Source organism: Pelophylax lessonae (assembly GCF_965119305.1).
Source record: "Pelophylax lessonae genome assembly, chromosome: 3".
Classification (NCBI taxonomy): domain Eukaryota; kingdom Metazoa; phylum Chordata; class Amphibia; order Anura; family Ranidae; genus Pelophylax; species Pelophylax lessonae.
In genome coordinates this window covers 309,961,271-309,974,249 of record NC_138770.1, presented here as the reverse complement: position 1 = coordinate 309,974,249, position 12,979 = coordinate 309,961,271, and the positions used below count along the sequence as shown (strand labels likewise).

General features: G+C 47.6%; 1 protein-coding gene across 1 annotated transcript in view; it reads left to right on the top strand.

The window, feature by feature from the left end:
• The window catches only part of DIS3L2 (DIS3 like 3'-5' exoribonuclease 2), a 1,275,365-nt gene that overhangs the window by 1,067,672 nt on the left and 194,714 nt on the right, over positions 1 to 12,979 (top strand). Inside the window, exon 16 of the mRNA XM_082248603.1 lies at positions 11,728 to 11,807. Within this exon, the coding sequence (XP_082104729.1) occupies positions 11,728 to 11,807 (80 nt within the window). The remainder of the gene's footprint in view (positions 1 to 11,727; positions 11,808 to 12,979) is intronic.

Sequence of the window (12,979 nt, the reverse complement as noted above, 5' to 3'; positions counted from 1 at the left end):
AGTTTCTTCCCTTTTTCAGAGTTGGGCGGATAAGTTGACAGTATGGCAACAATTCTTGGCTGATCTGGGTCTAGTCTTTCCTTGGCAGTGGTGGCACTGCTGGTGGCGACCGGTGTTACTAACTCAGAGTGAAAACGGCTAACATGGTTTCTCAAGTTCGTAGTATACCCTAGGTATTTAATTTTTGTATGACAGGCTTTACACACGGCGTGTGTCTTGTCCAGCTCACGCTTCCCTGTGTGTTCGTAAAATCCGAAATGTGCCCAGACGTTTGCTCTTAAAACGCTAGGTGCATTTTTTATCTCTCGCTCTTTCTCTCCTTCTGCCATTACCATACTACCACGTATGTGACGGAGGCGGATGACGTAAGTTGCCAAACTCTGTCAGTGTTTAAAAAAAAAAAAAAAATACCACTTGTAAACTAAGCCGCAACAAGTCAAGCAAGCAACATCTTTCATAAAATATGACTGTCTGTCAGACTCCCTCTTATGCATACACTGAGCCAAAGCCACTGAGACCCCCCCTTACCCCATAGCTGCCTGCCTGTGACAGTGACACTGACAGAGACCCCCCTCCCCCCACAGCTGAGCTGACAGCCTGACACACTGACAGAGACCTGGATGTCCCACTGTCCCACACCTTCCCCAATCCCCCACAGCACTGACAAACACTGAGTGAGTCCCTCCCCCTTGCCCAGACCCCCACAGCTGACACTGACAGAGACCCCCCACTGACACTCAGAGAGAGCCCCCCTGGCTGCCAGCCTGCCACAGCAGAACAGTACCCCCCGGCCCCGACCGACCGCCCCCTGTCCCAGCCCCTCTCCCATCACAGACATCCCCCAGAGATGGACTCGAGACCCCCATGATTAATACAATTATGAATTATTCGTTCGGACTTAACATACCTGCTGTGTGACTGTGTGGGTTGTTGTGCACTGCATTGCAGAGGAGGACAGGTGCTGTGCTGCTCTCTGGGCTCAGTGGCGGGCAGCTGGCGTCACTTGCAGTGGCGTGGCGGCTGGGCCTGGGATGGCTACAGTGAGGCGGGCGTCTCTGGCTGGCTGCGATGGGGACGCTTGGGCTCCAGGTCCTAGATGCTGGCTGCATGCAACACACTTGGGGGCTTGGCTGGCTGGCTTCTTGGCTGCAAACCGCAGGTGGGACGCCGATGCACGCGGGGGATGTTCTTGCTGCGCTTTCGGCTCGGGTCAAAGTGACGGAAGAGGAGGGGCGGAGCCTTTTTATTAAGCTCCCGCACTAATCCACCAATCAGCTGCGATCTTGTGACTTTTTCTCCTTTGCGCGATAGGGCGTGGCCGCGGCTGATGACGTCATTTCCTAATCGATGTTGCCGGCAACCCGCATCGATGCAGAATCGCGAAGGGTCGAATCGCGATGCATCGATCTTTCGATTATATTCCTCAGGCCTACCAAAAAGGCTCTTTCTGGCCTTCCATTTACGGGAGAGAGGTTATTTGGATCCTCCCTGGATGAGTTGATCAAAGGTCTTATGGGTGGGAAGAGTACTCTTCTCCTTCAATCCTCTAAGGGCAAGGCACCACTAACTAGACGGGGGGCTTTCTTTTACTGCTCATAGGCAGCTTTTATCATACCTCCGGGTCGTAAGGAAAAGAAAAGCCATTCAGATCTTCTGGGGGTTCCAAGAAGACATGGTCAGGTAAGCCGAAGCCAGGTAAATCCGGATCTGCAGACAAATTCTCCTGCATGAAGGGGTGCCCTCACCCGATTCTGGGGTGGGGGGACGTCTTTGCTTCTTTCCAGAACCATGGACTTCCTTGTTTCAGGACAAACGAGGACAGAGGTTTCGAATGGAGTCCATTCGCATGGTAGTGTCATCCCTACACCAGGGAGATTTTTTGGCCTCCATAAATATCGAGGACGCATGTCTACACATCCCTATCTATGTAGGACACCAGCGTTTTCTCTTCTTCGCTATAATAGAGGAGTATAAATTTGCGGCGTTACCCTTTGGTCTCACCTCCGCTCCCAGGGTCTTTTTCAAGGTGCTGGCTCCGGTGTTGGCATTACTGCGCCAACGGGGGATTTCGGTACTGGAGTACCTGGACAATCTCCTATTGAAGGCGGACTCTCACTCAGTCCTGTTGAACGACTTGACGATCACTGTCCGAAAATTGCAAGAGTTCGGTTGAAACATCAATTTAAAAAAACCTGCCCTGATGCCTTCAAAGAGATTGGATTATCTGGACCTGACTCTGAACTCCGCTGTGGCGAGGGTCTTTCTTCCCCCGGACAAATTGGAAAAATTGCAGGGGGCGATTGTTAGCAAACAATCTGTTCTCTCTGCGGACTTGCATGCGGGCCTTGGGTCTAATGGTACCAACCTTCAAAGCGGTTCTGTTTGCTCAGTTTTACATGAGACCTTTACAAAAGGAGATTCTCGTAAAATGGAACAAGGATCCAGAATCCCTGGATACTTTGATTCGGTTGAGTCGCAACACAAAGTCTACTCTCATGTGGTAGCTTCACGTATCAGCACTTCAAGGCAAGTCTTTCCTGCAGTTGTATTGGACAGTGGTAGCCACAGACGCCAGCCTGTCAGGCTGAGGTGGAGTGCTGGGGAAACTCTGCGCCCAGAGATCCTGGACGATGGAAGAGTCTAAGCTGCTGATAAATATCTTGGAGTTCAGAGTGATAAAGCTTTGCTTGAGTCATTGGACGGGTTTGTCTGCAAGGTTGCCTGGTCCTGATTCGGACAATGCCACGGCTGTGGCATACATCAATCATCAAGGGAGCACCAAGAGTGTCTTGGCGGCCCGGGAGGTGGCCGAGATTCTAGATTGGGTGGAGGTTCCAGCTCTCTGCTATGCACATTTCAGGTGTGGAGAACTGGCAAGCGGATTACCTGAGTCATCAGGTGTTGGATCTGGGGGAGTGGTCTCTACATCCGGAGGTGTTTAACATCCTGTGTGTCTGGTGGGGGACACCCAAAATTGACACCGGTTTGCTTCTCGACTCAACGAGGGTTCAGAGGTTTGTGGCCAGGTCAAGGGATCCTCTGGCCGATGCCACAGATGCACAGGTGGCTCCTTGGGGTCAGTATCGGATGATCTATGCGTTCCCTCCACTGAAACCCCTGCCGAAGCTGCTGCGCAGAATAGAGGTGGAAGGGATTCCAGTCATTCTGGTGGCCCCAGACTGGCTTCGCCGGTCTTGGTATGCAGATCTGGTAAGGTTGGTCGCCAATGCTCCTTGAAGACTTCCTCTCAGGGAAGATCTGCTGTCTCAAAGGCCGATCTTCCATCCTGCTTTACAGTCGCTGGCTTTAACAGCGGGGCTTTTGAAAGCCAGGTGTTGAAGGATAGAGGTCTTTCTGACTGTGATTCCTACACTATTGAAGGCCCGTAAGTCTACTTCCAGGAAGATCTATCATCATACGTGGAAATCGTACATGTCATGGTGTGAATTGTTGAAAGTGCGCCCTTCGCTTGTTTTCATTAGCTAGGGTTTTGACTTTTCTTCAAAAAGGGGTTGAACAGTGTTGGGCACTATCAAAGGCCAAGTGTCGGCTTTAGCTGTGTTTTTCTAATGTCCTTTAGCTACGCATGCCCTGATTCGCACTTTTATTCAGGGGGTGCATCATATGGCGCCTCCGAGGCGATCCCCGTTACCTCCGTGGGATCTGAATTTGGTGTTATTGGTTCTTCAAAAACCTCAGTTTGAGAACATCAGGGAGATTCTCTTGCTTACATTATCTCAGAAGGTTGACATTTTGGTGGCTATCACTTCTGCCCGCAGGGTATCTGAATTGGCGGCGGCCTCTTGCCGTTTACCTTATCTGGTGGTCCACAGAGTACTGTGACCTAATCAGTCGTTTCTTCCTAAGGGTGTTTCCATTTGAATGAAGACATTGTGCTGCCTTCACTCGGTCCTAAGCCCAAGCATCCCAAGGAAATTGCTTTACATTCTTTGGATGTGGTTCGAGCAATTAGCGTTTACCTGGCAGCTACTGAAGCTTTCAGGAAATCGGACTTTGTCCTTACTGAAGGACCTCGTAAAAGAATGGCTGCGTCTGCTGTGACCATATCCAGGTGGATCAGGGAGACGGTGGTTCAGGCTTATTCACTAAAGGGTCAGGTTCCTCCTTTCCCGGTGAAGGCGCATTCTACTAGAGTGCAGAGTGCCTCGTGCACTTTTCACTATCAGGCGTCAGTGATGCATGTTTGTAAGGTGGCAACTTGGTCGTCGAAGCACACGTTCACAAAATTCTACAAGGTAGATGTATTGGCATCTTTGGATGCCTCTCTTGGCCGCAAGGTTTTGCAGGCTGCTGCCTAAAGTGAATTTTTTTTCTCTTTGAGGGTGTATGTTTATCTAGGTGGGTTCCAGTTGTTCCTGGTTGAGCTCCTTGTTACCTGGTTGGCTACGTTTAGCTTTGGGAAATTGCATTCTTTGCGTTATTTTTTCCCACCCCTCATGCTAATACTATTTGAGATGTCCTAATGGTCAAGAAGACATGAAGCTGCGTCTCTCAATGAACGATAGAGAAAACTGTATTTTTAACTTACCGTTAAAATTAGTGGGGTGGGTGCTGCGTCTGTCAATGAACTTTAGAGAAAAGTATTTAAGTGGAATGGGGTTGTTGTCTTCTAAACACTGCTTGCCACAAAACTGAAAGCTGTAGCAGTGTGTGTGGGGTTATGCCTGCAGGGAGAGCCACATAGGCGTGGTGAAAGTTTTTTCCTGCCTAGTGTCCTACTCCTTTAGGGGTAGCATAACCCAATGGTCATGAAAATATGAAGCTGCGTCTGTCAATGAACTTCAGAGAAAAGGATTTTCTCTGACGCTCATTGACAGACGCAGTCCTCTTTGATTTATGTCAGTAGGGTTATACTGCCCCCTACAGGAGTAGGACACTAGGCAGGAAAAACGTTCTGGCCACACCTTAGGGGCAGTCCCAGAGGGTATATCTTCTCTCTCCCTGCTACAGGATGTCAGTTTTTTTCTGCCTAGTCAGGAGTAAGGACCTAAGTTCCTTGCTGGGATCTCTGGTCCTGGCAAGCTTTTTTAGATAAATCCGTTTGAAGAATCCCTCCTTAATAAATGGACGGTACCACCATCGGTGGATTCGCCGATTTCCAGACTAAATAAAGCTACTGTTATCCCGTTGGAGGACGCCCCGTCTTTTCGGGATCCGGTGGACCGTAAAGCGGAATCTATATCCTGCTCTATATTTTCCCTGATAGGGTCAGCCTTTAGGCCAGTGTTCACCATTGCTCTGGTTGCACAAACATTGACAGAGTGGACCAAGTTGTTACGCGAGATCTGGAGGGGAGGAGTCTCCCCCCGGCAGTATCGGACTTGCTGGAGCAGATGGTACAAGCGCTACAGTTTGTCTGTGACGCCGCCCTGGATGCCGCTCCATTAATGGGGCGCGTATCGATCTCGGCGGTGGTCCTTCGGCATATGCTGTGGTTAAAATGCTGGTCGGCGGATCAAGCTTCCAAAAAAGCTTTGGCTAATCTCCCCTTTCAAGGGGATCGCCTGTTTGGTGCCACCTTGGATGAGATCATCAAGGGTCTCACTGGTGGCAAGAGCACCTTTTTACCACAGGCTACTAAGGAGAAAGGACCTCGTCGCAGACGGGGACCTTCCTTTTCCGCTCATAAAGTTTTTTCGCTCCTCTGGGGCGGGCGATAAGGCAAAGTCCTCCAAAGCCCCCCCAGGGGGTTTCAAAGGGCGCTGGTCGGGTAAACAAAGGTCCGGCTCTGCCAGACCTGAAGATAAGACCACTACAGCCTGAAGGTGCGCCCCCACCCATATCTGGGGTGGGGGGACGTCTTCACCGGTTTCCGGACCCATGGCTCTCCAGGATTCCAGACAAGTGGGTTCAAGAGGTCATACGGTCGGGATACAAGATCGAGTTTCGATCACTTCCACCGGTGCGGTTCTTCCCTTCCAATATCCGACTATCCCCGGATCGATTAGAAGCTTTGCGGGGGGCAGTGACGGATTTGATGCAACAAGGAGTGGGGGTCCCCGTTCCTTGGACAGAACGTTTTCAGGGGTTCTATTCGAACCTATTCACAATACCCAGGAAAGAGGGCAAGGTGCGTCCAATTCTGGACTTGAGAGCGCTAAATTATTTTGTCCGGGTGCAAAAATTCAAGATGGAGTCCATTCGCACAGTGGTGGCCTCCCTGCATCAGGGGGATTTTCTGACGTCCATAGACATCAAGGATGCCTATCTTCACATTCCCATTTACGCAGGACATCAGCGTTTCCTTAGCTTTTCTGTGGGAGAGAACCATTATCAGTTTGCGCCATTACCCTTTGGTCTCGCCTCTGCTCCCCGGGTCTTCACAAAGGTTTTGGCGCTGTTGCGACAACGGGGCATATCGATTCTAGGCTACCTAGATGACCTTCTTCTCCGTGCGGAATCTCCGCAGGCTTTATTGCTAAACTTGGAGATCACTATGATCTCTTTGGAAGAGTTCGGGTGGCTGGTGAACCGGCAGAAATCATCCCTGGTTCCCACCAGGAGACTGAACTATCTGGGCCTAACTTTGGATACATCCTTGGCAAAAGTGTTTCTCCCGGCGGAGAAACTCCAGAAGATTCAGTCGACGACTCAGTTATTATTGACCGTCAACTGGCCTTCCCTGCGGACTTGCATGAGGGTTCTGGGACTGATGGTGGCCTCCTTCGAGGCAGTACCGTTTGCCCAGTCCCATACCCAGATTCTTCAAAAGGAGATTCTTCTCAAATGGAACCGGAATCCCGATTCCCTAGACAATCGGATCCGGCTGAGCGAACGGACCAGGGAATCTCTGGTTTGGTGGCTTCGGTCGCCGATGCTCAGTCAGGGGAAGTCATTTCTTCCAATCTATTGGACGATTATCACCACGGATGCCAGTCTATCAGGGTGGGGTGAGGTTCTCGGCAGACGATCTGCTCAGGGGCTCTGGTCCCTGGAAGAATCCAGGTTACCGATAAATGTATTGGAACTGAGAGCGATCAGACTTTGTCTGATTCACTGGACCGAGCAGCTCCGGGGAAGCCCGGTGCGGATCCAGTTGGACAATGCCACGGCAGTGGCTTACGTTAATCACTAGGGGGGCACCAAGAGTGTCCCTGCGGCCGTAGAAGTGGCCGGCATCCTTCGTTGGGCGGAACGATTTGTTCCAGCTCTCTCCGCAGTATTCATTCCGGGGGTGGAAAATTGGCAGGCAGATTTTCTCAGCCGTCAGATTCTGGATCAAGGGGAATGGTCTCTTCATCCAGAGGTATTTCACCAATTGTGCCTTCGTTGGGGCACCCCGGATGTGGATCTGTTGGCATCTCGGCTCAACAGGAAGGTGCGGAGGTTTGTAGCCCGCTCCCGCGATCCTCTAGCGGACGCCGCAGACGCGCTGGTCGCCCCGTGGGGGCAGTATCAGCTACTGTATGCCTTCCCTCCTCTCAAATTGCTGCCGAAACTTCTTCGCAGGATAGAGGTGGAGGGAATTCCAGTTATCCTTGTGGCTCCGGACTGGCCTCCTCGGGCCTGGTACGCCGACTTGGTCAGGCTGGTCGCGGATGCTCCTTGGCGACTTCCTCTCAGGGAGGATCTGCTGTCTCAAGGACCGATCTTCCATCCTGCTTTACGATCGCTGGCTTTAACGGCCTGGCTGTTGAGACCCAGGTGCTGAAGGACAAAGGGTTGTCCGCTTCAGTTATCCCTACTCTAATTAAAGCGAGGAAAGCGACTTCCAGAAAGGTCTATCATCGCACATGGAAGTATTATATTGCGTGGTGTGAATCCCTTGGGTTTCCTCCACGTTCTTACTCGGTGGCCCGGATATTGGCTTTTCTGCAACAAGGGGTTGAACAGAAACTGGCCTTGAGCACTATCAAGGGTCAGGTTTCAGCGTTGGCAGTCTTCTTTCAGAAGCCTCTGGCTACTCAGTCCTTGGTGCGGAACTTCATCCAGGGGGTGCGGCACCTGGCTCCACCGGTGCGCGTGCCCTTGCCGCCCTTGCCACCCTGGGATCTTAATTTGGTGTTGTCGGTTCTTCAGAAGCCTCCCTTTGAAAATATTAGGGAGATTCCCTTGCTTACCTTATCCCAGAAGGTGGCCTTTTTGGTGGCTATCACTTCTGCACGCAGGGTGTCAGAACTGGCCGCATTGTCCTGTCGTTCCCCATATCTGGTGGTTCATAGGGATAAGGTGGTTCTTCGTCCAAATCCATCCTTTCTTCCTAAGGTGGTTTCAGAGTTTCATCTAAATGAGGATATTGTGCTACCTTCCCTGTGTCCTAAACCCAGTCATCCTCGGGAGTTTGCGTTACACTCCTTGGATGTGGTTCGGACGATCAGGGTGTACTTGACTACTACGGACTCGTTTCGTAAGACAGATTCGCTTTTTGTGATCACGGATGGCCCTAGAAAGGGGTTGCCTGCGTCTGCCGCGACTATCTCTAGATGGATCAGACAGACGGGGGTACAGGCTTATTCTTTTAAGGGTCAGGTTCCTCCGTTCCCTGTTAAGGCGCACTTCACTTCACTTGGGCGCTTAGTGCTTCCTTCCGCTATCAGGCGTCGGTGCTTCAGGTTTGCAAGGCGGCTACCTGGTCGTCGGTTCATACCTTTACAAAATTTTATAAAGTTGATGTGCTGGCATCGGCGGATGCCTCTTTTGGCCGCAAGGTTCTGCAGGCCGCTGTTTGAGGGGACTGTTGGTCTACCTCGAGGGTTTTTTTCTGTTGGGTTTTCAGTTGAGCTCATCCTTTTTGTCCAATGAGCCTTTAAGACTTCTGGTTGGTTCCGGTTGGGCCTTCTGGATTGGATTTTGATTTCCGTTATCCCACCCCTCATTTGTGGCACTGCTTTGGGACGTCCCTACTGATATTAATCAAAGAGGACTGCGTCTGTCAATGAGCGACAGAGAAAATTGGATTTCTCTGTCGCTCATTGACAGACGTAGTCCTCTTTGATTAATATCAAATTGGGTTATACTGCCCTCTACAGGAGTAGGACACTAGGCAGAAGAAAACGTTCTGGCCCCACCTTAGGGGCAGTCCCAGAGGGTATATCCTCTTCCTCTCTGCTACAGGAAATCAGTTTTTTTCTGTCTAGTCAGGAGTAAGGACCTAAGTTCCTTGCTGGGATCTTTGGTCCTGGCAAGATTTCTTCATTTGAATAAGGACATTGTATTGTCTTCCCTGTGTCCTAAGCCCAGTCATCCTAGAGAATTTGCGTTGCATTCTTTGGATGTAGTTCGGGTGATCAGGGTATATTTGAATACTACGGATTCATTTCGTAAGACGGATTCACTGTTTGTGATCACGGATGGCCCTAAGAAGGGGCTGCCTGTTTCTGCCGCTACCATCTCTAGATGGATCAGACAGACGATGGTATAGGCTTATTCTATCTAAGGGTCGGGATCCCCCGTTCCCTGTTAAGGCACACTCTACTTGGGCGCTTAGTGCTTCCTGGGCCTTCCGCCATCAGGCGTCAGTGGTTCAGGGTTTAAGGCGCCTACTTGGTCGTCGGTTCATACCTTTACAAAGTTGTATAAGGTTGACGTGATGGCATCGTCAGATGCCTCTTTTGGCCGCAAGGTTCCTGCAGGCCGCTGTTTGAGGAGACTGTTGGTCTACCTCGAGGGTTTGTTGGGTAGGTCTCATCTTTTTGCTAGATGAGTCCCTTGATGCTTCTGGTAGGCTCCGGTTGGGCCTTCTGGATTTTGATTTCTGTTCCCACCCCTCATTTGTGGCACTGCTTTGGGACGTCCCAATTTGATATTAATCAAAGAGGACTACGTCTGTCAATGAGCGACAGAGAAAAATGGATTTTTGTAAGATCTTACCGTAAAATCCTTTTCTCTTAGCTCATTGACAGACGTAGTACGCGCCCCTCTACTTTTGAGTTGGGTTGGGTTAAATTCTCTCACACTGCTTTGTGACATAACTGATTTCCTGTAGCAGAGAGGAAGAGGATATACCCTCTGGGACTGCCCCTAAGGTGGGGCCAGAACGTTTTCTTCTGCCTAGTGTCCTACTCCTGTAGAGGGCAGTATAACCCAATTTGATATTAATCAAAGAGGACTACGTCTGTCAATGAGCTAAGAGAAAAGGATTTTACGGTAAGATCTTACAAAAATCCATTTTTTTGACTTACCGCAAAATCCTTTTCTCTTAAGCTCATTGACAGACGCAGTACCCGCCCCTCTATTTTTGAGTTGGGTTGGGTTAAATTCTCTGACACTGTTTTGTTACATAACTGACATCCTGTAGCAGGGAGAGAGAGGATATACCCTCTGGGACTGCCCCTAAGGTGTGGCCAGAACATTTTTCCTGCCTAGTGTCCTACTCCTGTAGGGGGCAGTATAACCCTACTGATTTTATTCAAAGAGGACTGCGTCTGTCAATGAGCTTAAGAGAAAAGGATTTTACGGTAAGTCAAAAATCCAATTTTACGGTAAGTTAAAAATCCATTTTTTTAAATGCTGTTTTTAGGACGCTATTGGATATGTGGCTATTTGGATTAAAGAATGGAAAACAAGCGGTATTAAAGCCATTGTTACACTGATGATTTTTATATTTTTGCTTTGTATATGATTCTTACTCGTACAAAGTTCAAAATCTTTCTGCTGTTCAAGTTTTAGGTAGAATCGAGGATATAAGATCGATAGAACAATACAATCATACTATCACAAACTCCAAGACAAAATGTGACCAGAAATGGACCCCCTGGTATTTATATAAACATTCCTTGGTCACATAAACAAAATATCACAATATATTAGGTCGACCAACATATGAAGTGTTTACACCTCCATAATTGCTAAGCACATCACCGCGTTAAATTCATAAACTATGTTAAACGGGCACCTCCTTCTGAGGCAAAGAAGCTGCCCGGATTATTAATCAATTCTCAGAAATTCCTCTAGCTCCCTTGGGTAATTTAGATCATTTTCTGTCTTCTGGTAATGTTATACATCGAACAATAACCGATATATGCTGACTGTTTTGGTCTGTCTTTCTTTTCTTTCTTCTTTATTTTTTATTTGAGGACTATTGCTTGAAAAGATCTATTAACAATGTACTTTTATATTGATGTTACAAATGTTATTTTTTTTTGTACTTGAATATACTTTCAATAAACGTTTATAATCAAAAATCTTTCTGCAGTTCACAGTGTATTTTAGAAGAACATTTGTTAGCATTACAGAACAATGTCATTAAAAAGTGCTCTAAACAAGTTTGACCGTGCTGTGTTTTCAGACTATATTTTACCTTGCCATTTGAGGACAAAGACAACCGGTAGATTAAACTTTAAGCATAGCTAATCTCTTACATGCTGTACAGAGAGATGCCAGCTTGTTTTTTCTGTATTCTCCGGAAATAAACAAATAACTTCCAATTTAAATACAACACTTAGGGGTCCATTCACACTAGCGCGACAAGTCGCGGTGGGTCGCTCGCCATTGAATAGTACAGGACCCATTCTAATAGGTCGCTCCGACTTAGAAAAAGGGTCCTGTACTACTTTGGGGCGACCTGGAGGCGACTTGCATTGACTTCTGTGCACCGCGACTTCACAGGTCGCCCCACCAAGTCGTGTCGCCCCAGTCTGAATGGGGTCTTAAGCTGTGTTTCTGGTTGTTTTTACACAATATGCAAGTAAGATGGTTGTGTAATTGCAGATAAATCAACATTTTGCAACATATCTAAAAGTTTTTTTTTTTTTTTTTTTATTTCAGCTAAAACTTTCTTTCACCCTGGATCAAGAAAGTGGAATGCCCCAAGGATGCTACATTTACCATTACAGAGACAGTAACAAGTAAGTTATTGCAGGCTTTTAAAGGGTAACTCCACTTCTGTGGGAAAAAAAAAGCAAAATATATATTTATATATATATATATATATATATATATATATATATATATATATATATATATATATATAGCATATACATTTTCGACACAAGTGATACTGTAGTTGAATGTTATGAAAAATTAACCTTTCCTTTTCAATTTGGAGCTCTGTAATTGAAATGCAATATGGCTACCTGGAGGTGTTCTGAACACAGAATGTGTACAGAACACCCCCCCCCCCCCAATATGTTATCTCCTGCTTGCGTGATTGGCTCACTGATTTTCCCAGAAGTCTGCACTAAGATACAAGGCAGATTTCAGGCATCCTCTGCAACAAAGATGTCATTTGTGTCAAGTTACTCCCAATAGGATATCACATCTAAAGAGATGCATGCCCTGCATATTTCCTCATTAGAGCTTTGCAGGTGCAGCAGCTGGTTGATAATTAAGAAACCACTCCCATTAGACTCACTTCTGCACAGGGACAAACACACAGTGATTTCTTCAGAATAACAAAAGGTAGGAATCTGTAACAGTTTGTCAAAGTCCTTGCACTGTACATAGACCACCCAGAGGGGACTGTTTTTTTTTTTTTTTTCCTAACAAAATTAGAGTTACTCATTAAAGGAAAGCTCCAGGCAATGTAACTGGGACAGCCAGAGATAAGTGTAATGTGATAATCTTAGCTCTGTGCTTTATCGTTTGGCGCTGGTCAGTGCACTATGATTGGAATTTGTTTTTACAGTAGGTGTGTATGGGACTTTTATTTGCAGGGCCTACACAAGTGTTTAAATAGAGACCAGAATATGTGCATGAATTGCAACCATTTAACTAACAAAATGGTCGCTGAGCTTCAGGCACACTTTTCATAAAGTCCAAAATTCTTGGTTGTATAATTCTTGTTGTAATGTAAAGATATTAACCGCGCTAAAGGAAAAGTACAGTGAAACAGCAGCAACTTCTAGTGTGACCACACCCTGTAGAATATTGTAATAATAAGTCGCGCTATGATATGATCAATGGAGATGTGAAGTCCATACAGTCCAAACATAAAGAAAAGATGTAATCCGGAACCAGAAACCCCAAAGGGTATAAGCTCACCAGATTGAGGTAAGGTAAAGGCGGTTTCCTTGGATAA